At 42.7% G+C, this 20699-nt stretch overlaps 1 protein-coding gene across 7 annotated transcripts in view; it reads right to left on the bottom strand.

The window, feature by feature from the left end:
• Positions 1-929: 929 nt before the first annotated feature.
• Positions 930-20699, bottom strand: part of CDK17 (cyclin dependent kinase 17) — a 172011-nt gene continuing 152241 nt past the window's right edge. For 4 of the 7 annotated variants that reach the window (XM_085895356.1, XM_085895355.1, XM_085895354.1 and 1 more), the window contains 10 exons: positions 20210-20272; positions 17703-17826; positions 10600-10720; positions 2865-2962; positions 2664-2769; positions 2411-2453; positions 2223-2313; positions 1955-2032; positions 1690-1787; positions 930-1427 (listed from right to left, as the gene is read on the bottom strand). In XM_085895356.1, the coding sequence (XP_085751482.1) occupies positions 1714-1787; positions 1955-2032; positions 2223-2313; positions 2411-2453; positions 2664-2769; positions 2865-2962; positions 10600-10720; positions 17703-17826; positions 20210-20272 (798 nt within the window). In that variant the 3' untranslated portion in view covers positions 930-1427; positions 1690-1713. Of the gene's footprint in view, positions 1428-1689; positions 1788-1954; positions 2033-2222; positions 2314-2410; positions 2454-2663; positions 2770-2864; positions 2963-10599; positions 10721-16271; positions 16409-17702; positions 17827-20209; positions 20273-20699 lie in introns of all 7 variants that reach the window. The other 3 variants (XM_085895358.1, XM_085895359.1, XR_015061715.1) reach the window with 2 other exon arrangements.

Raw genomic sequence — 20699 nt, 5'->3', positions numbered from 1 at the left:
AGAGAGCAAGAGAGAGCAAGAGAGAGCAAGAGAGAGCAAGAGAGAGCAAGAGAGAGCAAGAGAGAGCAAGAGAGAGCAAGAGAGAGCAAGAGAGAGCAAGAGAGAGCAAGAGAGAGCAAGAGAGAGCAAGAGAGAGCAAGGAGAGAGAGAGAGAGAGAGAGAGAGAGAGAGAGAGAGAGAGAGAGAGAGAGAGAGAGAGAGAGAGAGAGAGAGAGAGAGAGAGAGAGAGAGAGAGAGAGAGAGAGAGAGAGAGAGAGAGAGAGAGAATGGAAAAGGCGGAGTGGAGGAACTACTTTTTCAACCCATATAATTATTAACCGTAAGAAGATTGTGACGTCATGGGTGTTTACTACTCGTTTAAGAGGTTAAAACAGCACTTACACTGAAAGTAGTCTAGAGTACATCTTGACTGGAAAATAAAATCAGCAGTCCAGACTATTTCTTGCAAGAAACAGGTATCAACTTTCATTCACGGATAACTAAGCACGTAACAACGCGGGGCAGTGCATCTGATGCAGTGCAACCCTGCAATGGAAAGAGGTTTTTCGAATGCGTCTCTGTTCCCCTGCACAAGCTTGATCGGGCTGATTGGGGATGACGAGCATTTTGCACTCATCAGGAAATTGAGAAAACCATGGAAGCCATCCGTTCTTCGCTCAATTTGAATAAATTGGTCGGCACGCCCAGCCAGTGGACGTGAACCATCAATAAAGGTTATCTAAAAGGTGCCCAGGGCTCTGAGAGTTTGTGCAGATCCACAAAGATCTGAGCCAACATTCTCGTCGCATTAAATATACAGGTTTCCCAGAGTACCTGTACCGTTCCGTTCTGAGATCGAGTGTTGTCGAATGGATCATTTTGTTGCGAAAAAGTTAATAAATAAATTATTCTAAACTATACAATACTCCGGCGGGGAGGGTTCAAACACACACACACACACACACACACACACACACACACACACACACACACACACACACACACACACACACACACACACACAAATTAATAATAATAACCATATGTTATCACAGTCACTGCCATGGTGCAAAAATGGCACCCACGACTGGACACCGTGACCAATACGACTCCTGTACAAGACCACAGTTATATTAATTACAGAAACTTCATCGACGATGAAGAAGATCCAGTTTAAATTGACAATCATTTCAAATATAACATTGACATCTGAATATATCTCTTTTGGAAGCCCGCTCAAAAAAATCACACGACTGTTTGAGGGGATTTGTAGTTTGGCTTTAGGTGCTGCTCCCCAGAGCAAAACCTTTCTTGGTCCGCGTGGGTAAAGTTTGTTTTTTTTTGTTCTTTTTCTTTTGTGCGAATGACTCGTGTTTGCCTGGTGTGTGCCCCGCAGATGATTTCCAAGGCCTAAAACAGCATGCTCTGCCTTCGATTTTTCTTGGTGCCTGTAATGATAAACAAGAGCCCAAAGGAGAAGAAAGTCAGTCTATAGAGAAAACAAAAGGTGTGGAACAACGTGTGTGCAAGGGTACAAGGGTGCGTTCATGCAGAGGCCTTCCTTTTGAAGAGACACGGCATGTAAGTTCAAGTCTAACGTCACAAGAGAAAACGTTTTGAGGACGGAGAAGGCCGTTACTGTTGTCGCGGACTATCGTCGTTCAAAGGAGAAAACGGACAAGCATTTAACAGTGCAGGAAAGCAAAGCACCTTGAAAGAAGGGAGTGTGAAGTTCTAATTGTGCACACACTCGAGCATGGAGATGGAGTGCGTAGCAGAGGGACATGGGTCAATGACCGCAGTCAGGGCTTTTGCAAGAACGAGCAAAAGCCGGCAGAGTGACCCGGAGAGCAGAGGAAAGGAACGGAGGAGATACACATACAACGTTGAGTGAAAACAATCGCTGTCAGGTTGACGAATGATATTTTAACTAATCTTCGGTCGGCCATGTCCGTGGCTGGAGAAGCCAATTTACCTGATTCTCGGTACGCTGACGTTCTGTAGCCAGGATCCTTCTGCAGTTGGATTTCTTTGAGTGCAAAAATGGAGGCAACTGTAACGAGGCCATCAGAAAGAAAGGAGCAGAGGTCAAAACGCGTTTGCATGCCAGGAGGAGCACATTGCAGAAATCCATCATAAATGTTGCAGCAAACCATAACATTTACATCATTCAAATGTGAATATGCATTCCCCAATCATGAATCGGTGGTGAAGTGTGTTTGGATTTTTTGTTTAATACCCACCATCAGGCAAAGAGTGGACCTTTTCCCCAAAGCAACGAAAGTATGGATGCTTCATTGCAGATTCTGCAGAGATCCTTTTCTTTGCTTCGTACTGCAAGGAATGTTACATGGCAACTTGTGTTTATTCTCTAGTTATTGTGCAGGAGTGACACTTACATTTCATGGAGTGGAAGCTAGTTTGGGCATACCTGCAGAAATTTTGACAACAAATCCAAGCCCTCCACATCCAATCTGTCAGATAAAGAAAAGATAATAACAATGATGATTCATGAAATTCTTTTTTCTGACATGTAATTGTTGGCTATTCTTGTTCCTCACTATTTCAAGGTTGATAAACTCTTCAATAACCTGAAGGAATGAAACTGGCATATCCAAACATTTGGTGGGGTTGCGGATAAGCATGGTAAATATTTGAAGAAACAAAAGTCCTGCAACTGGCACCTCGGAGCATGGTTAATGAGTGGCTCAGGTCTGTATTTGGGAAACCCATACGTCTTGAATTCTTCATTCGAATAAATTCCAGGCCAAGTATCTTCAACAGGAGTTCCTGCATCAACACCGAAAATGAGAAATAATTACAAACAGCTTGCACTCAGTAACAGTATTTTGAGAGGTTTAAGTTGGGATGGGAAAGAACTGTACCAAGCATTCGAAATATGAGGTGTAGCTCATCTTCGACAGTTGAACCGGGAAACAAGGGACGCCCAGCAGCCATCTCAAAGCATATGCACCCCAAACCCCTGCAACAAAGCGGCACACGCGCACACGTTCCTCACAGCAATTATAAAATCATTTTTCAACAGTACCGGATATTCCTAAAGCATTACATTAACATTTAAAGGATGGTGTAAATAATAATAATTCGACAACAACCTGTGCTCAACTTCATTTTGATTGCAAACATCAAAGTTCCAAACTGCCTGGATCAACGTCTGGGTTGCATTCAACTCTTACCGTTTCGAACATCTACAAACAGTGGGTCTACATCTTCAGCGGGGGGGGGGGGGGGTCCACATCAGTCGATGCATCACTTAAGCTGCGTCCATACAGTCAGTGAACCGGGCAAACGATTTCAGTTTCAAACTCTCAACTCAGAGGTTACAACTTTTCCAATCGATGTTTGATCTTTGCTCTTTGTTCCTTTCACATTTCTTTCGAATTTTTTTTTTCACAGTTCTCTTCATTCATTATAATTCTTGCTGCTTCTTCTCTTTCATCCCTTGTACTCTCTATTTCTCTCTTCCATTGTCTATCTCTCTAAGGACAAGTGAATTCTTGCAGAAAGTTTTCTGTAAGTCTCACTTGGCTGTGCCTGGATGAGTTTGAGGGAAGGGGAGTAGCGACTGAAACCCGAATCCTATCCAGGTTCCTCCTGATGACTCCATCTTTACTCTTTACTTCTCCGGGTTCCTTTTTGTTCTTCCATTTGTTTACCTTCCTTGCTAGAGGATTTCAAGTATTATCAAATATTCAGTCATCATCACACAAATCTATTTTATAATAATGCATTTTGCTTACAACTGAATGGAGCTGTTATTCATCAACAAAAACTGTCATTTAATGGATTTTCCATGTGCTTTACTGCACCCCTTTAGCAACAACTGAAAATGTTTTAAAATCTACATTATAAAGCAGGAGTGTCCGTCTGTCCGTCCGTCTGACCAAAAACTACTCCCTCAGTTTGGGGGCGAGCCCCACCAAACCTTCTGTGGAAGTTTTGGGGCCCAGCGGATGTCCGAAGGTGGGTGGGAGGTTTCATAAATACGTCAATACAATTACGATTTTGACTTTCGATCGACACAAAACTGCTCCTGATCCAGAAGTAAACATAATCACGGGTTCAGCAGAAACATTAGTTGGTTTGATAGCTCAATACGATTGTGATGTTGAGTTTCCATCCAAACGACCCTGCTTTTATCCATTCTAAGGTGATTGGGAGGTTTCATTAATTTCGCAATACAATTATAATTTTAATTTTCAATCCTTATGAAATGTTTTGTATCTGCCCTTTCTCCCTGGCAGATTTGTCCGAATTGGGTGTCATCTGAGAACGGCATCAAATATACGTTTATCTCATGAGTGTTTGTCACATTGCATTTTGTTATATGAACTAGTACGTGCCCATAAAAAAAAAATAATAATAATAAAAATTTAATAAGTAAATATTCCAACCGCGAGCAAGAAACAACAACCACACAGGCCGTTTCTTCACTCTCGCGTGCCCGTACGTGCGTGGCCCGGAAGTTCGCATATCGCAGTTACGATTATTCGCAATTTCGTTTTAATGGCCAATTATTCAATTAGCGCCAACGTATTTTGCCTTTTTGCAATGTCGTCGCAAGGAAAAACAAAAAGAGAAGAGAAGAGAGAAAAAAAATTTACTTCCTGGTTCGGAGCATACCAGCTCACTCTGATATTACCGAAATTTATGCACCATCTAAGATGAAAATTATCCTAACTTGGGTCATTGTGTTTATCGATAAATGCACATAAGAAATCGAGAAATTATGAGAATACACGAAGTCATCACTCTCCGGAAGCCCGTACGTTGTAACCCGTAATGGGGAACGCAGCTGAGCTTTCCTTCCCCCATCGGCCACGCCCACGCAACGTGTGTTGTCATTGGTTGGTAAATAAATGGCCATAACTTGGGAGGCACTTGTCCGATTAATATCAAACCTTGAAAAGGCACATCCTCAGGTCCCCAGCAATATACCTGGCAAGTTTCAATGAGATCGGACCAGTGGTTGTCGAGAAACAGCGGTCACAGACACACACACACACACACACACACACACACACACACACACACACACACACACACACACACACACACAGACTGCTGGAATTATAGATAGATGGTGTGGTTTAATATAACAGTATTAATTTGCTTGGGATCCTAGGGTCATGAGTTCAAATCCTGCTTGTCCATTTAATTAACACCAGGTGGGGTTGACTTGTTGGCCAGGGTTCGGTGGCTATAAACGACCACTGGGTGGAGCAGTGGAGTCATCTCCCATCGAACACCCGGAATTTAGGTTGTGACTCTCGGACAACTCCGAAAGGTCACGGGTCACTTCGAGGACCGTGGTCGCCAATATTTTGACGACCTGAGGTAGGGTCCACTTGTCTAATTCCAATATACCTAAGTACTCACGCCGTCCAACTACCGGAGAAACCACACCCTCGGCAGACTTTGTCCGAATCGAATCGCTATCACCGACCTGGATCCGGCGTAACCGAGCGGAAGTTACCAAAGCCACGCCGGACCAAATGAACAATTTACAGCACGAACGGCCTTACTATTTCTCAACACGCACCTTGCTTGGTCAATGGGAGAAAGCACAAAAAACGAGTTGGTACATTCAACAGGGGTTCATTTTACAAAGAATAATCGGGGAGGGGAGAAACAGAGCAGAATTATCACGAATAAAGAAATGTAATGTACAATGAACAAGGCACTTAACGATTCTACTTACAGACGGGGCATACGAAAACACACACACACACACACACACACACACACACACACACACACACACACACACACACACACACACACACGAAAATGGACTCTTAATGGCCGCGGCCTTTGTGTGCACCTGTCCGCCTCATGCGGTCTAGTCGAGCCTGTCCTGTGGCAGAACTCGAACCCACCGCCACAACGTAGCACCAGGGACGAGGGAAAGAGCGTCGGACGCCAGCCAGCATGAAGGCGGACGAGTGAGAGATGACGAGGCGACCAGCGATCGAGCCCGAAACAGCTCCCTTGATCAGGCCACACCAGGCGAGGCAGACGCGCACAGCCAGACCAAACGCCCCGATCACTCCAGACGCTCGGCAGTCGCCACGATCACTCCTCTGCTGAACCCTGGTCCTAACAACCACGGGGTCCTAACAACCTAACAGGCGTCTCTTCTCCTCCCACTCGCCTCCTGATTGGACGAGGGGTTGTCGGACGACTCGCGGTTACCTCCCGATTGGCTGGGGCATGCGTGTCATGCTCGCCCTTCGCTCATTCGCTGGAGGGAACATCCATGCCCTGCCTTGGGGCAGAGCCTCGATCTGAGGCGATGGAAGCTCCGTCCACGCCTTCAGCAAAAAACACGTGGGCAATGGTGACCGGGAAGAATGAAGGACTGTGGCGTTGTAGTGGATGGAGTAGTAGTTGTTGTTGTAGATGTAATAAACCTGACTAAAAAAATAACTCGTAGCGCACACACAAAATTCCCATTTGACAGAAGGAGATGGATTCTAACTATAAACACATACTTATCGAAATAACTGAACTACGGGGACTCTGGCTGCTTGTGTGCACAAGGTTTCCAAATCCGTAACAGACTCACTCAGCCTGTCATCCTTCTGATGTTGGCAAAATGAGTACCAGCTTGCTGGGATAATTGAGCCATTTGAGTATCCTGCATTGGAGTGGAGACCCATCCAGGATTGTGCGCAATATCCCAGGAGACTGCTGCGCAGCACCAACGCTCTGTACAGAGTATGGTCCCAATGGATGGAGGGATAGTTTTAATTTGTGATTGGAATGATGCTGTTTTGGAATTAAAATATTGAGAGATTGAGTTTAAAGCAGAATGAGGAAACTATGTGAGGGTTTTCACCCGTCACATTCACGGATTCGGAATTTGCAAATTCGTCAGCTGCAGCAAGTTTTTCTTTGCCCAAGTCATTCACGAACCGGCTGTCCATGCCTGGCGTTCGACTGAAGGTGTCAAATGAATGTGGAATTTATTGGTTCATGGTTTGGCATTCGCTGTTTCTACATTGTGTTTGCTTTCAGGCTCCCTCCTGTGCATAACACGGGTACCTCACTAGTGTATCCTTATGATAATTCACAGACCAGTGTTTGTTTGTTTGTGGGTTTGTTTGTCACACTTCTCCTACAGATCTGGCCTGATTACATCCAGACTTACTACAGAGGATCAGCATGACCCCAATTAATGTATAGGGGTATTATAATCTTTGCTGGTGGTCTTGAGAGGGTGAGGGGGGATGTAAATTATCTATGTCAATGTGTGTCATGTCACACCACCTCCAGGTGGGAGAGGGTATTACAAGTCTCTACCATTTACAGTGGAGTATTTCTGTCCCCGCATTTTCCAGTGGAGTGAGGTGTTTTGAATTATAAGCAGAAGGTCTGTTTTTGCTTCATGCACATAACCTGAGTTATTATTATTACTTGCCTATACAGACATGTCAGTTGCCTATACACCGCCCAAATAAAGGTATGAGTCAGAAGAATGTGTTGCATGCTTGGAACAAGATCGCGCGTAGGAACAAGATCGCTCTGCTAGTTAATATTAATCCTTCATCAGCAATCAATCTCCATTGTTATTGTATTCATCAAATTTAATTTGGTATTGTTTCGTGATCTTCATGAACATTTGTTTTTCATCTGATAACTGCAGCTCCCTGTGTTAGCAAATGTCGAATGAGCTGTTTTAATCTATTGATATGTTCAGTGCTGCGTGTAGTTGCTCTCACTGTCCTGATTGTTTCACCTGCAACTGTACCATATAAGAGATTTCTGGGAATATTTATGCTGAAGAAAGGCATTCGTACAATGTGGAAAGGAAAAGCCACCCATTTATTAACCAATGTAGTATGACATATATATATATATAAATATATATATATATATATATATATATATATATATATATATATATATATATATATATATATATATAAATATATATATATATATATATATATATATATATATATCTATATATATATATATATATATATATATATATATATAAATATATACATATATATATAAATATATACATATATATATAAATATATATATATATATAAATATATACACACATATATATATATATATATATATATATATATATATATATATATATATATATATATATGAGACCGTTTTTACAGCCATTTTTCCCTGCTGTGCAGGGGTTGGCTTTTTCTTGAGGCAATGTTTTATGGCCGGATGCCCTTCCTGACGCCAACCCTGGTCGCTTCTTACGACACACAGGGATATGGTACACCTATTCTAACCGGGGCATACACCGGGACCAGTACACTGGTACTCATTTTGCCGACCTCGGAAGGATGACAGGCTGAGTCAACCTCCTGGTGTTAATTCAGCAGCCAACGGGGCTTGAACTCAGGACCCTGAGATCCCAAGCCACCACCCTAACCACTAAGCCAACACCAGGCTTATACACACACACACATATATATATATATATATATATATATATATATATATATATATATATATATATATATATATATATATATATATATATACATATACATACATATATACATATACTGAAATGCAAAAGAAAGTTACCACTTGTTTGAAATGTAATAAAATTGTAACAGTTCAAAATAAAACAAACCAACCATTGCTAATTGAAACATTGGCATTTTATTGATAACATGTCAAGTTTTTGACCAAGATACACCATCTCATAAGTTTGTTCTGCAGTACTGAACAGCACAGGGTGCAATGTCAGTCCCCTTTCAATAGCATGTGTGGCCACCATTGTTTTGGATACAGGCAGTGCATCGTCGGCGCATACTGCCTACCAGTCTTTGGATGGATTGCCGCTGGATTCTGTCCCACTCAGTCCTCAATATCTGAAGCCATCTGACTTAGGACCATTTGCCTGTCCTGCCTTGCAGTGGTGACTCTTGGCCTCCCTGATGGAGGTCTGTCATCTGCAGAGTTTTGGAGGGTGTCTCTGTCCACCAGGGCCGATATCGTCTGGTATGAACAGCCAAGGCGACGTGCCACCTCACGGTAGCTCAATCCGCCTTGCAGTATGCCCAAGGCACACTGCCGTTGATCCCTTGACAATCGTGACATGTTGATTGAAATTCCCATTTTGCACTAGCCTTTTTAAAGCCAAATATCAAGACATCACGTGCAGCTCATTAAAATCATCCCGTACCCCTTGGCTAATCACTGACAGTCAAAACGGCTGTTCAACAGCTGTGCTATGAAGTGACCATTGAAGGTTCAAGTGACGATCCGTGACCATTTTGTCTGACAGTGAGGACACTATTGTCCACAAATAAGTTCACACATTTACTACACGCAGTGTTATTGTTGATATTTGAAGGTTTAAAAGGTGGTAAGTTTCTTTTGCGTTTCAATATATATATATATATATATATATATATATATATATATATATATATATATATATATATATATATATATATATATATATATGTTGTTGTTCGTCTTTCGGCTGCTCCCGTTAAGGGTCGCCACAGCGGATCATCCGTTATGATCCGCATACTGATTTGGCACAGGTTTTACGCCAGATGCCCTTCCTGACGCAACCCTGGTCACCTTCTTACGACAAAGGGATAAGGATTGGGTTTCACCATGATTCCAGGCTGCCCTGCACCCTCTCATAGCGCAGCCCTGTGCAGAGCTCCCGTCCTCAAGCGTTCCTCCAACCCAAGCCTCCGAGTAGCCGGATTACAGGCGCACGCCACTACGCCCGGTATATATATATATATATATATATATATATATATATATATATATATATATATATATATATATATATATATATATATATATATATATATATGTCGATTTGTAATTTAAAAAAAAAAGAAACTTGAGGGTGAGTTTACTTTTCCTTTATAAATTCCATCTCGATTGGATACATCTCATCATGAAACTAATCAAATACATACTTGTCAGAATTGCCAGTAAATCATAAATATATCCATAATGGAGCAAGTGTATCTATGTCCAGCCACTAACGGTACCTTTTACGATGTTTATCCGTGTTGTTTGTGTTCCTGTCAGAGAATAATAAAATAAATTGCAGATGTGTTGGTAATACCAAAGGTCAGATCATGGGAAGCCCCCCTCCCCGTGTGAGGGGAGAGGGGAAGGGAATGACTCACGATTTTCACCTGATCACATTTTGCATACATCTTGGTAGTCCCATCCAGGGTCACATCACAGGCACAAAAAATCCCCCCCCCCTTGCGGGGAGGGGGGAGGGGACACAATTTTGACTGTTCACGTGCCACAGTGCAAGTGGTTTACTGACCCCTGCTGTAGACAGGGGGAATATCAGTCATGGCAAGCCTGGTGTTGGCTTCGCGGTTCGGGTGGCTGGCTTTGGACCTAGGGTCTGGAGTTCGAGCTCCGTTGGCCGCTGAATTAACACCAGGTGGGGTTGACTCAGCCTGTCATCCTTGTGAGGTCGGTGAAATGAGTACCAGTGTTCTATTATCAGTGGCACAGCCACACCTCACCAAAATGATCGCTACCCAGTAGCCAAGCTGCCATATTCAAGAAGAATAAGAAGTCACATATGAGTAACCAAACCAAAATGCTCACCACATGTCAATTTGAGTGGAATATTCTGTAGATCCAAGAAGAACATCAGGTGGGCGGTACCACAGAGTGACCACCTCATTTGAATAGGTCTTCGTTGGCACAGATTTTGCTCTTGCCAAGCCTAAAAATGATAAAAGAGAAGAAAGCATTTCTAAAGAAGAAACATTAATGACAGACAAATACCTTGAAATGTAAAGTCATTGTAAGCAATGGTTGGTGGACTAATTTTGACCACTAACATTCTAAAAATGTGTGAATGTGGTTTAATTAATACTGAACTTAGTGGATTTAAAAGTTCCAGGCAGTGTTCAGTTCACTTATAAAGCTGTTTACAGACTGGGCATTCACAGTCGATACCGGGAGTTCATTCCACGCATTAACTGCTCGAAGACAGAAATTATTTTCTCAAAGATTTGACCTTTTGTGGCCCCTGCTGCTTTGAATATTGGATTGATGTATAGTCTGAGTGTTTACTTGATCTGAGCTATGCATTATATTGAACTGCACCATATCAGCGCATTCACATTTATATCCCAATGTTGGCAGGCCCAATGTTCCAAGCCTTTACTCATACCCTCAGTTCCTTAACTGATGCAACAATATTGGTCCCTCTTCTCTGCACACATTCCATCACAACTATATCCTTTTTTAAAAATGGTGACCATACTACTGTTGAATACTCTAGATAAGATTCGTGCTGCAAGGCTTTTGTTCGTGAGACAAACATAGATTTGGCCACAGATGTGAAAGTCCTCTTAATAAGAGAGTTGCTGTTTGTCTGTTCATAGAAGTTGTGACATTAAGCGAGAACTTAAACTTATTATCAGACACATCTGATTAAGACAACTTACCCAGATAAGATAAATATCTTTGGATTCCAACAAAGTTTCTGTCGATTCTGACAAACAAGTTGAAGTTCTTACGTATGTATAGCCCAGGCAAAAATAACATTCCTTTACTGTAGTAATTCTCTGCAGACTACTGTAGTATATGAGAGTACAATTCTTATGTACTATATTTCTAACTGGAGCATCTTTTCCTGGTGTATCCATCTTGTTCACCCTTTGTGTCCTCCCTTACCCATCATTCCACCCCACATCCCTTATTATCTGTCCAAGTCTCTCCATTTTGTTCCTCAACCCTGCCGTTGGTGTTTCCTCCCTCTCTTTATACTGTTCCTTTTGTTCTGTTGTGCCTAATCTATTCTTCATTGTCACTCTTTCTACAAGCCTTGATTCTTCAGCAAGAGATATTGAGGAGAAACATCTGGATGAATTTCATGATGAAGGTGAATTGCCAAATACTGGACTTTTTGGCAATGAGATCCGTGCAGAATGTTATGAAGGACTTTGTCAGTCTTCTTTCAATCCAGTGGTTGAGAAGGATGCTCCAGAGGTTATACTACTTTGAGTAGGAGTTTGAAGTTGAGGAATGTGTAGAGGGGAGTGAGCCAATGGATGATAATTGTTGCAATGGAGGCAAGAAGGAGATTGATGAGGAAGATGAGCTTTCTGGAGGGGGGTTTCAGTCTGAGGTGGACACTTGCCAGCAGATCAGGGCATTGCATACTGAACTCTAGTCCTTCAAGAGTGAAGCACAGAAAGTGGTTAAAAGTCTTCGGGAGAGAGTACGTGAGCTCGAAGCCGAGTTGGACAGTGATCACAGCTGTTGGGAGCATGTGCAGGCTGAAGCCCTAGCCCTGCAAGCTGAATTGGATTGGCTGTGCCGGCAGCAAGCCGAACAAGCACAACAAGGGCTCAATGAAGCTGAGATGATTGGCAGACATGGACCACTATACCTCGGGGCATGCGCGGCTCTGATGGTGACAGTAGTTGGTCCTGATCAGTTTTAGAATGCTTGTTGCACGATTTTACCAATTTGCCTGGCACACTCAACAGCTGTGCTTCCAAAAAGTCTGGTATCAGATCCAAAGGACAGCTATGGTGATAGCGTTCACATTAACCATAGTGGCTGTTTGTCTGGCTTTTGTCTATCGTGGATGGTGGAGTACAGTTGTCAGCATCCATGCATACCCAGGATTTATTGTCGTCATGCTGGTTGTGGTTCACCCGGGCATGGTTTTGTTTCACCCTCATCCTGGCGTGCCCAAGATATACAGTTTTAATTGGGTGCACTGGGCTGTGGGAATGTCTGTCTGGATTATAGCTGTTCACATAGTTTTTCCTGGAGGAGGATTCAGGCACTGATTGGGAGTGGATATGAGAACATTGGATCTACCAGATCCTGGAGGAGGATGCAGGCTTCTGGGGATGGATGTGAGAACAATGGGTGTACCAGATCCTGGAGGAGGACACAGGTTTCTGGGAGTGGATGAGAGAACCTTGCGTCTCACCAGATCTTGGAGGAGGATGCAAGCTTCTGGGAGTGAGTGAGAGAACCTTGGGTCTACCAGATCCTGGAGGAGGATGCTAGCTTCTGGGAGTGGATTAGAGAACATTGGGTCTACTAGATCCTGGAGGAGGATGCAGGCATTGATCCTGCTGCCTCTTGCAAGATTGTATCGACAGTTCCTGTGACTGGCCTGGTTCTTTGGCATCTCCTCAATGAGGTTGTGCTTGAAGTCTACAACTACACTCAAAGATCATCAGGTTTGTCCACAAGATTTTGGAATAATGGGTAAATTTAGAATAAGAAAAACAAAAGGGGTATGGAATCTAGAGATTGAAAGCAACAAATCCACAGGGGTGGATTGGAAGGTGCAAAGAAAACTAGAAGGGGTGGATGACACTCTTGGACCCAACCAACCTATGATGACCTGTACTTAGGATAAGGTGCCTTGATGCTTCCTATCCGAAGGCTTCAGTTTTGCTGAGAAATTGGGATATGGGTAATTTGGATGGGAGTGGGTGAGAGTGACTTGATGGTCGGTAATGGAATCAGTTTGGAAACCAGAATTGTCTTGTAATGTTGATGTGTGTTATGTGTCAAGAATTGAGTTGTTTTTGGAGAATGAATGTCGATTATAACATGTAAGCAGGCCATGGCAGTGTCGGAATGTGATCACCATTTTTGCATTGCAATGTTTGAGAATTGAATGATAGCAAGTGAGGGAATGACATGTTAGATTTTGTGAGTGGGGAAGACATGTGGGTTTGCAGGAATGGATCAAGCTCTGGAGGAACGGTGAATGCAGCTCCGGTCGCTGGTAGTGTCTGGAAATGGGGACCCATTGGGAGGGGGGTTTGATTGGGTGACCAACGATAAAGGCCCAGTCACACCTTGACGTTTAAGCCAACAATGGCAACGTATCAAAATGTATGTAAAACGCAGGCTTACATTGAACTTTTGATGTTTTTTTTAGGATTCGGACGTATTCATAACGGGTTGGTCGTATGCATAACATATTATTCACAGACACAGAACGTTTCGTTGTCTTATAGATAACTTATACCAACGAATGCTTAGCCTGTTGTCAGCGTTCACAACCTATGCCCAACGATAGTCTAACTTATGCATAGCACGCTGCACGTATCGCCGACGATGACGTGACGTAGCCTATTAAAAACCTGCCGCACAATGATTCAAATCATAACCGCCGGAGAAATGGAAGTGTCAATATCGCAGTCACACCTTGGCGATCTTGTCAGCGTATGCCGACCTCTGAAAAATGCGTCTAAAATGCTGGCGCACGTCGAATACGGTATGGGTAAGTTTGGTATGCGTGAATAGAACGCTAAAGTACGCTATCATACGTCGTATTAAGTGGAGTACGTCTTGTAATTATAAACTTGTTAAACATTTTACGACGTACTTGCCGTATGAAACACGTTCCGCATGCGATGGGAATAAGTTGTACGCACGATATGGGAACATTGGCACACGTCGACAAAAGTTACTTGTAAGGTGCTCATAAGTCGAAACACATCAAGGTAATGATTAGCGTCAGTGTTCCAGACTCCATCTTTTTTTTTTTTCCTTCGGCATGACGGTGTTGTTGACACCTTGACGTGTTTCGACTTATGAACACCTTACAAGTAACTTTTGTCGACGTGTGTCAACGATCGCATATCGTGCGTACAACACGTTACTCATAGGTTAGAAATAAGTTTCGGGTACGCTAACATTACCTCGACGTGTTTCGGCTTATGAGTAACTTACAAGTAACGTGTGTCGACATGTGTCAACGGTCGCGTAACGTTCCTACAACTTATGGCCAGTGTTATGCGGAACGTGTGAGTCATACGCTGGCATAAGTCATAAAATTTCAAGCATGGAAAATTTGAGGACAACCAAAAAGTTCAACGTTTAAAGCCAGCGTACTACGACGTATGGCAGTGTTTTTCAGCGTGCTCTCAATGTTATCAAAACTTACCCAGTACCAGCGTTTTACACAAATTTTCCAAAAATCGGCATAAGCTGGCTAAAACGTCAAGGTGTGACTGCGCCTTAAGGAGACCCTTGGGGACCTGGGGGAGGCCGAAGTCGTAAGTCGGGTGACTTGTTTCTGGGACTGTGGGCACCACAAACAGAAGTGCTCCCACCATCTTTGTCATACATTACCTCCCCGCTGCCTAGTTCAGGATCACACATGTGTGTAATAACATTTAAGCATGGTCTTGCAGGGTTGAAATGAAAAATTGACTATTGGTGTGTGTGTGTGTGTGTGTGTGTGTGTGTGTGTGTGTGTGTGTGTGTGTGTGTGTGTATGTGTGTATGTGTGTGTGTGAAGGTTCACTTGATCCATGTCACTATCCTGAACCAGAGAAACAGGGCCCACAAAAATTTAGATTAGGTAAATAGGGATGGTTCCATGGGTAATGTTGTGTATTTTGGCATCCACCAGAGAACACAGTCTTGAGAAGGGGTTGTATAAACGTTAATGAGTTTTTTAGTTAATGTTTTGTCTGTTACGGTCGATTTTTATGTGCTTTCTGACATTTTATACCCGTCCCAGGAGTGAGGAACCAAAAGTTTTGCAAATATTTGAATTGTTGTGTTTAAGGGGTGTAGAACATTCAGGACAATGGGTAGGTTAGCTATGGCTCACTTCCCACAGTCGCTCATAATTTATTTCAAAGGTTAATTATGTGTGAGTCGCTAAATGGTAAGGCTGGAATGGCAGTGCCTGTATTGAACCATGCAGGAGCTACTGTTCCGGGAAGGGGGTGTTATGTTTGTGGGGTAGATGGATGAACTTAACAGTAAAGATAGGATCGTGTAGAGTAGCATAACGAGCAGGAGACATCTCGATGTAATTTAAGTAGGGAAAACTGTGAGCTGAAGTTGTTATGTGTCATTGCACGGGGGGGGGGGGGGGGGCGGGTGGGTGGCGTTGTGTTAATTAGGTATGGTTTAAGGATAATTTCTCCCAGTATGCCATTACCCTGTAACCTTTTCCTTTTTTTTGTTAATTTACAAGACCGGCGATAAAAAGGAAACATGTCCTTAAAACAACAACAACCAAGCCGAGCGTTCCAAACAGGCAAAAACACCACCTCCAGGAATGACAACTAGTAAACCACACCCCTGGGGTGGATGATGGATGGGCATGAGGTTAGAAGGTTTGGGGGAGAAGAGAGTTGTGTGAGGTACGTGATTGGAGGCTAAAGGATGTAGCTCGCTGGCATCCCCTCGACATGGTGAAGAAGGCTGCACAATTCTCGCGTTCATGCCAAGTCAAATTTGTTTGCACGCTTGAAGAAAATGCTTGCCATTGAGAGTTCGGCTGAGTAATGAGGCATGTACATTTCTGAGGAGGGAAGAAGAGCATGCCTCATGGCCTTATCACAGGATCTCAGAAATTGTCTCGTGGTCTGGTTGAGGAGGAAGGTGATCATGGTGAACGGACCTGGTGCAAGAGAGGAACGGTCAGCATATTCGCTCGTGAAAAGAAGCTGCACAGCGGTTTCTGAGCCCTGGCATTGAATACCATCACACAAATACTTCACACACGTTTCCCACCCAGAGAGCGGCTTGGTGCCATTTTCTGGTGCGGTTTCCCATGCAGTGACTATGTGGTTTTAACAACTTCATTGTCATACTGATCAGATGTAGCATTCTACATTTGCAATTATGACGTCATAATTAAGGCACCTTTATTATTATTATGACATTATTAAAAAAAATCACACTTATTCCCCATGAGGAGTACTTGACATGTGCCAAGTTTCAATTTTTTCCTTGGTGCGGTTTCAGAGAGTAGGTAGGGTTTAAGTATAATTTCTTTCCCGTTTTTTACAACATGGCTACCACATCACATGACCTATGACGTCATAATTATCAATAAAATATTATACATGAGTAGTCGCTCCAATGGTGAAAATTTTGTCTCAATCTGACAAGTGGTTGCGGAGAAAAACATGAAAGTTCTGTGCAGACAAACAGACAGACTGAGGGGGACATATCCCAATTTCTTGCATCTTAACAAACAAACAAACAGACCCAAATGTAATACCCTCTCCGAATCCTTCGGCGAGGGTAATAATGTTAATAATATATTTTCAGTTGTATTTGAAAAAGAACACCTCAAGCTACTGAAAGAAACTGTAAAAACTCTTTAAAATAATTTAATACTACACAAAACTCTGTAAAGAAACCAATCAACAAAGCTCTCCCTGTGAAATTGCACCAAAATCCACATAAACGATACAGAACTACCAATTTGTATCAACTTCAGTTACTCTGTAATGTCAAAAAAACAATTTCCAAGAAAGTTTTTTTTTTTTTAAACTTCCTCTTCCCACTAAAAGTAAACTTGTCCAAAAGACAAAGTAAATAAGATCACCTTGGCCAGATTGTCTACACCTTTCCCACACAAATATCATGGACCGAAACTGAATAATTCCATTCAGTTATGTACAGTAAACGTGAAAACATCTTTCTTTTTTCTTGTCCACCAGTGTAACAGATTTGCAAAATCTAGGTTAAGTATATCATGATTCTGCAACTACTGTCACTTATGTGGGGCAACACGATTCAAGTTGTTAAACATAATTCAGATCAATTAGCACTATAATCTACATGGCAGGCAAGGGATCCAATGAAAAGTGCAAGAGAATAGGATGAGAATTACAGAAGACATGATAGAAGTGCCTTGTGTGTAAAATAGCACTTTTGGTCTTCAAATTTGAAAACCTTCTCACCAAAATCAGCGAGCTTGAGCTCCCCTCGCTCATTGATGAGCAGGTTCTGTGGCTTGAGATCGCGGTGGAGTACTCTGCGCCGATGGCAATAGGCCAAGCCACGCAAGAGCTGGAAGAGGAAGAGCTGGAAATGACAGACACAATTAAATTTTTTTAAAAGGTCACAACGTCGTTTTAAGCCTAATGGGCGAGTTTGATTCAAAAAAGCCAGATTAAATGGCTTCATTGAAAACTTACTACCACGTTGATTGTTGTGCAATGAAGGAGTAAGAGGTTGAATAAAAAATGGCTTTAACTTATTTTACTTCAGTATGGTTTCACATTTCATTTATTACAGCTCGTGTTGTTAACAATGGATATAAGAAGTGGCAAGCTGGTGTGGTTGGTTGAGAGTCAGGCTATACATCCATCAGGATCATACTCAAAACAGAGCATCAGTGGTGCTGAAGCAGTCTCCTGGGCTATTGGGCAGAATGCTGGACTGGTTGCGCGTGCGTGCACGCAAACGCGCACGCACGCACGCACACACGCATGCACACGTATGCGGACACCCCTTCTATGAGTGGTTCAGCTATTTCATTCACACCCATTGAAGACAGGTGTATAAAATCAAGCATACAGCCGTGCAATCTCCATAGACAAACACTGGCGGTAGAATGTGCCGTACTGAAGAGCTCAGTGACTTTCAATGTGGCACCGTCATAGGATGCCACCTTTCCAACAAGTTAGTACATCACATTGCTGCCCTGCTAGAGCTGCCCCGTTCAACTGTAAGTGCTGTTATCGTGAAGTGGAAACGTCTCAGAGCAACAACAGCTCAGCCGTGAAGTTGTCGGCCATATAAGCTCACAGAACAGGACCGCCGAGTGCTGAAGTGCGTAGCATTGAAAAATCGTCTGTCGTCGGTTGTATCACTCACTACCGAGTTCCAAACTGACTCTGGAAGGAATGTCAGTACAAGCACTGTTCGTCGAGAGCTTCATGAAATGGTGTTCCATGGCCAAACAGCCACACACAAGCCTAATATCACCATGCACAATGCCAAGCATCAGCTGGAGTGGTGTAAAGCTCACTGCCATTGGAATCTGGAGCAGTGGAAATGCGTTTTCTGGAGTGATGAATCACGCTTCACCATCTGGCAGTCGGACGGATGAATCTGGGTTTGGTGGATGGCAGGATAATGCAACCTGTCCTAAAGCATAGTGTCAACTGCAATGTTTGGTAGAGGAGGAATAATGGTCTGGGGCTGTTTTTCGTGGTTCAGGTTCAGCCCCTTTGCTCCATTGAAGGGAAAACTTAATGCAACAGCATACAATAACATTCTAGAGTTTAGGGTAACCAGTAAACACACAATGCAACCTCCAGAGACCAAATTCTGGAAGACCTATATTCTAAGTACCCAAAAATAAATAAAATGATATCACAGTATATAATACCAGTATATAATGAGTAGCAGCATATGAAAAAAAAGTTGACAGAACCACCCCTTACGAAACACAGTGTCTGCTGCTCCACTGTGACTCACAGGGTCAGCCACACTCGCAATCATCAGTCTTCTACTCTTGTAGTTTCCCTTCTTTTACTTTTTCAAGTTTTTTATTCTCAATTTAGCACCCCCGAAATGTAAGTTTCTCAGAGTCATCATGACCAAGCTTTTTTTTCAGCCAAAATGAGTAGAATGCTTTGGGCACAATTTGCTATTACTCAATAGCACTGGTTGCCTTCCAGAATGAGGGATGTAAAACACTATGGGATCTGGACATGCTGATATAATTATGTGTAAAAACATTTTTCCAAGATATGTGTGGTGCTGTTGTTGAAAGCAACCATCCACGTATTAGTTACGCAAAATTGGAATAATTTTTATCCTCACCACATGTTTCCCACTGTGTTCTATCCACTCCCCCCCCCTTCTTTACCCTTACCCAAAACATACTTCCCCATTTTTGTCTTCCCTCCTTCCCAATTTCCTGAACCTCTCATTTATCTCCTTTCTTAACGTCTTCTATTTTCAACTCAATATAGCACAACAATTAATGAAGCCTTCCCCATAAAATTGTACTGAAATGCTGATGAAAACTGTGTTGTCTCAAGGCTTTCTTCGAGAAGCTCTAGCTGCAGAGGTACAAAATGTTCAGAGCATTGCAGGGAAGGGAAATTTTGTTTAAATTGTTGCCTGGAAAGTCCACAATATTCTCTTTCCTGGAAAATTTATCTGAACAAAATTACGTTGCAAAGAAACTGCCCCACCTCAAGTAAGCTCTTGTTTGGGTGGACACAAAAGCAAGACAGATAACACTAAAACGTTGTGTTATCTGTGAAGTCACGAAATTCAACACATCAAAGAATAACCAATTTGTCTCATATTGCTGATTTCAATCACTTCACGTTTGGAGAACATAAAAACATGAATTGATGTTCATAAAGTTTAAGCGACTCTTCAATGACTGCACACAAAACAACATGGCTTTTACAGACGGTTGAGCTCAGAAGGTTACGTTTCCTACCTTAACATTATGCATGCTCATGATGTTCCCACAGTCATCCATGTACTGTTTCAAATCCTTCTCCTGCACCCACACAACAGTGTATTCAAACGTTGAAGGGCATGGTAAAAATGCTCAGGATGTTTGAGTGTCGATAAATAATATGATGGTAACAGCACGGACGTCATCTGTGGGGAGTTCTGGGGTGGAGAGAGACTTGCAAAAAGTATTACATTTGGGGAAAAAAATGGTAGGCCTTGCAATATTTAAGCATACTTGAGCTACACAACAGAGGATAAAATGCCGACGCATTGGCCATGAGCAGAGATGAACATCTGGACAGACAAAGTACAGACAGAGGGAGAGAGAGATGGAGAGAGAGAGAGAGATGGAGAGAGAGAGAGAGATGGAGAGAGAGAGAGAGAGAGAGAGATGGAGAGAGAGAGAGAGAGAGAGAGATGGAGAGAGAGAGAGAGATGGAGAGAGAGAGAGAGAGAGAGAGAGAGAGAGA

Source organism: Eptatretus burgeri, chromosome 9 (genome assembly GCF_056783735.1).
Source record: "Eptatretus burgeri isolate ZD-2024b chromosome 9, Ebu_testis_v1, whole genome shotgun sequence".
NCBI classification, from domain to species: domain Eukaryota; kingdom Metazoa; phylum Chordata; class Myxini; order Myxiniformes; family Myxinidae; genus Eptatretus; species Eptatretus burgeri.
The sequence above is the reverse complement of the archived record's forward strand: the minus strand, read 5'-3'. Positions and strand labels throughout refer to the sequence as shown.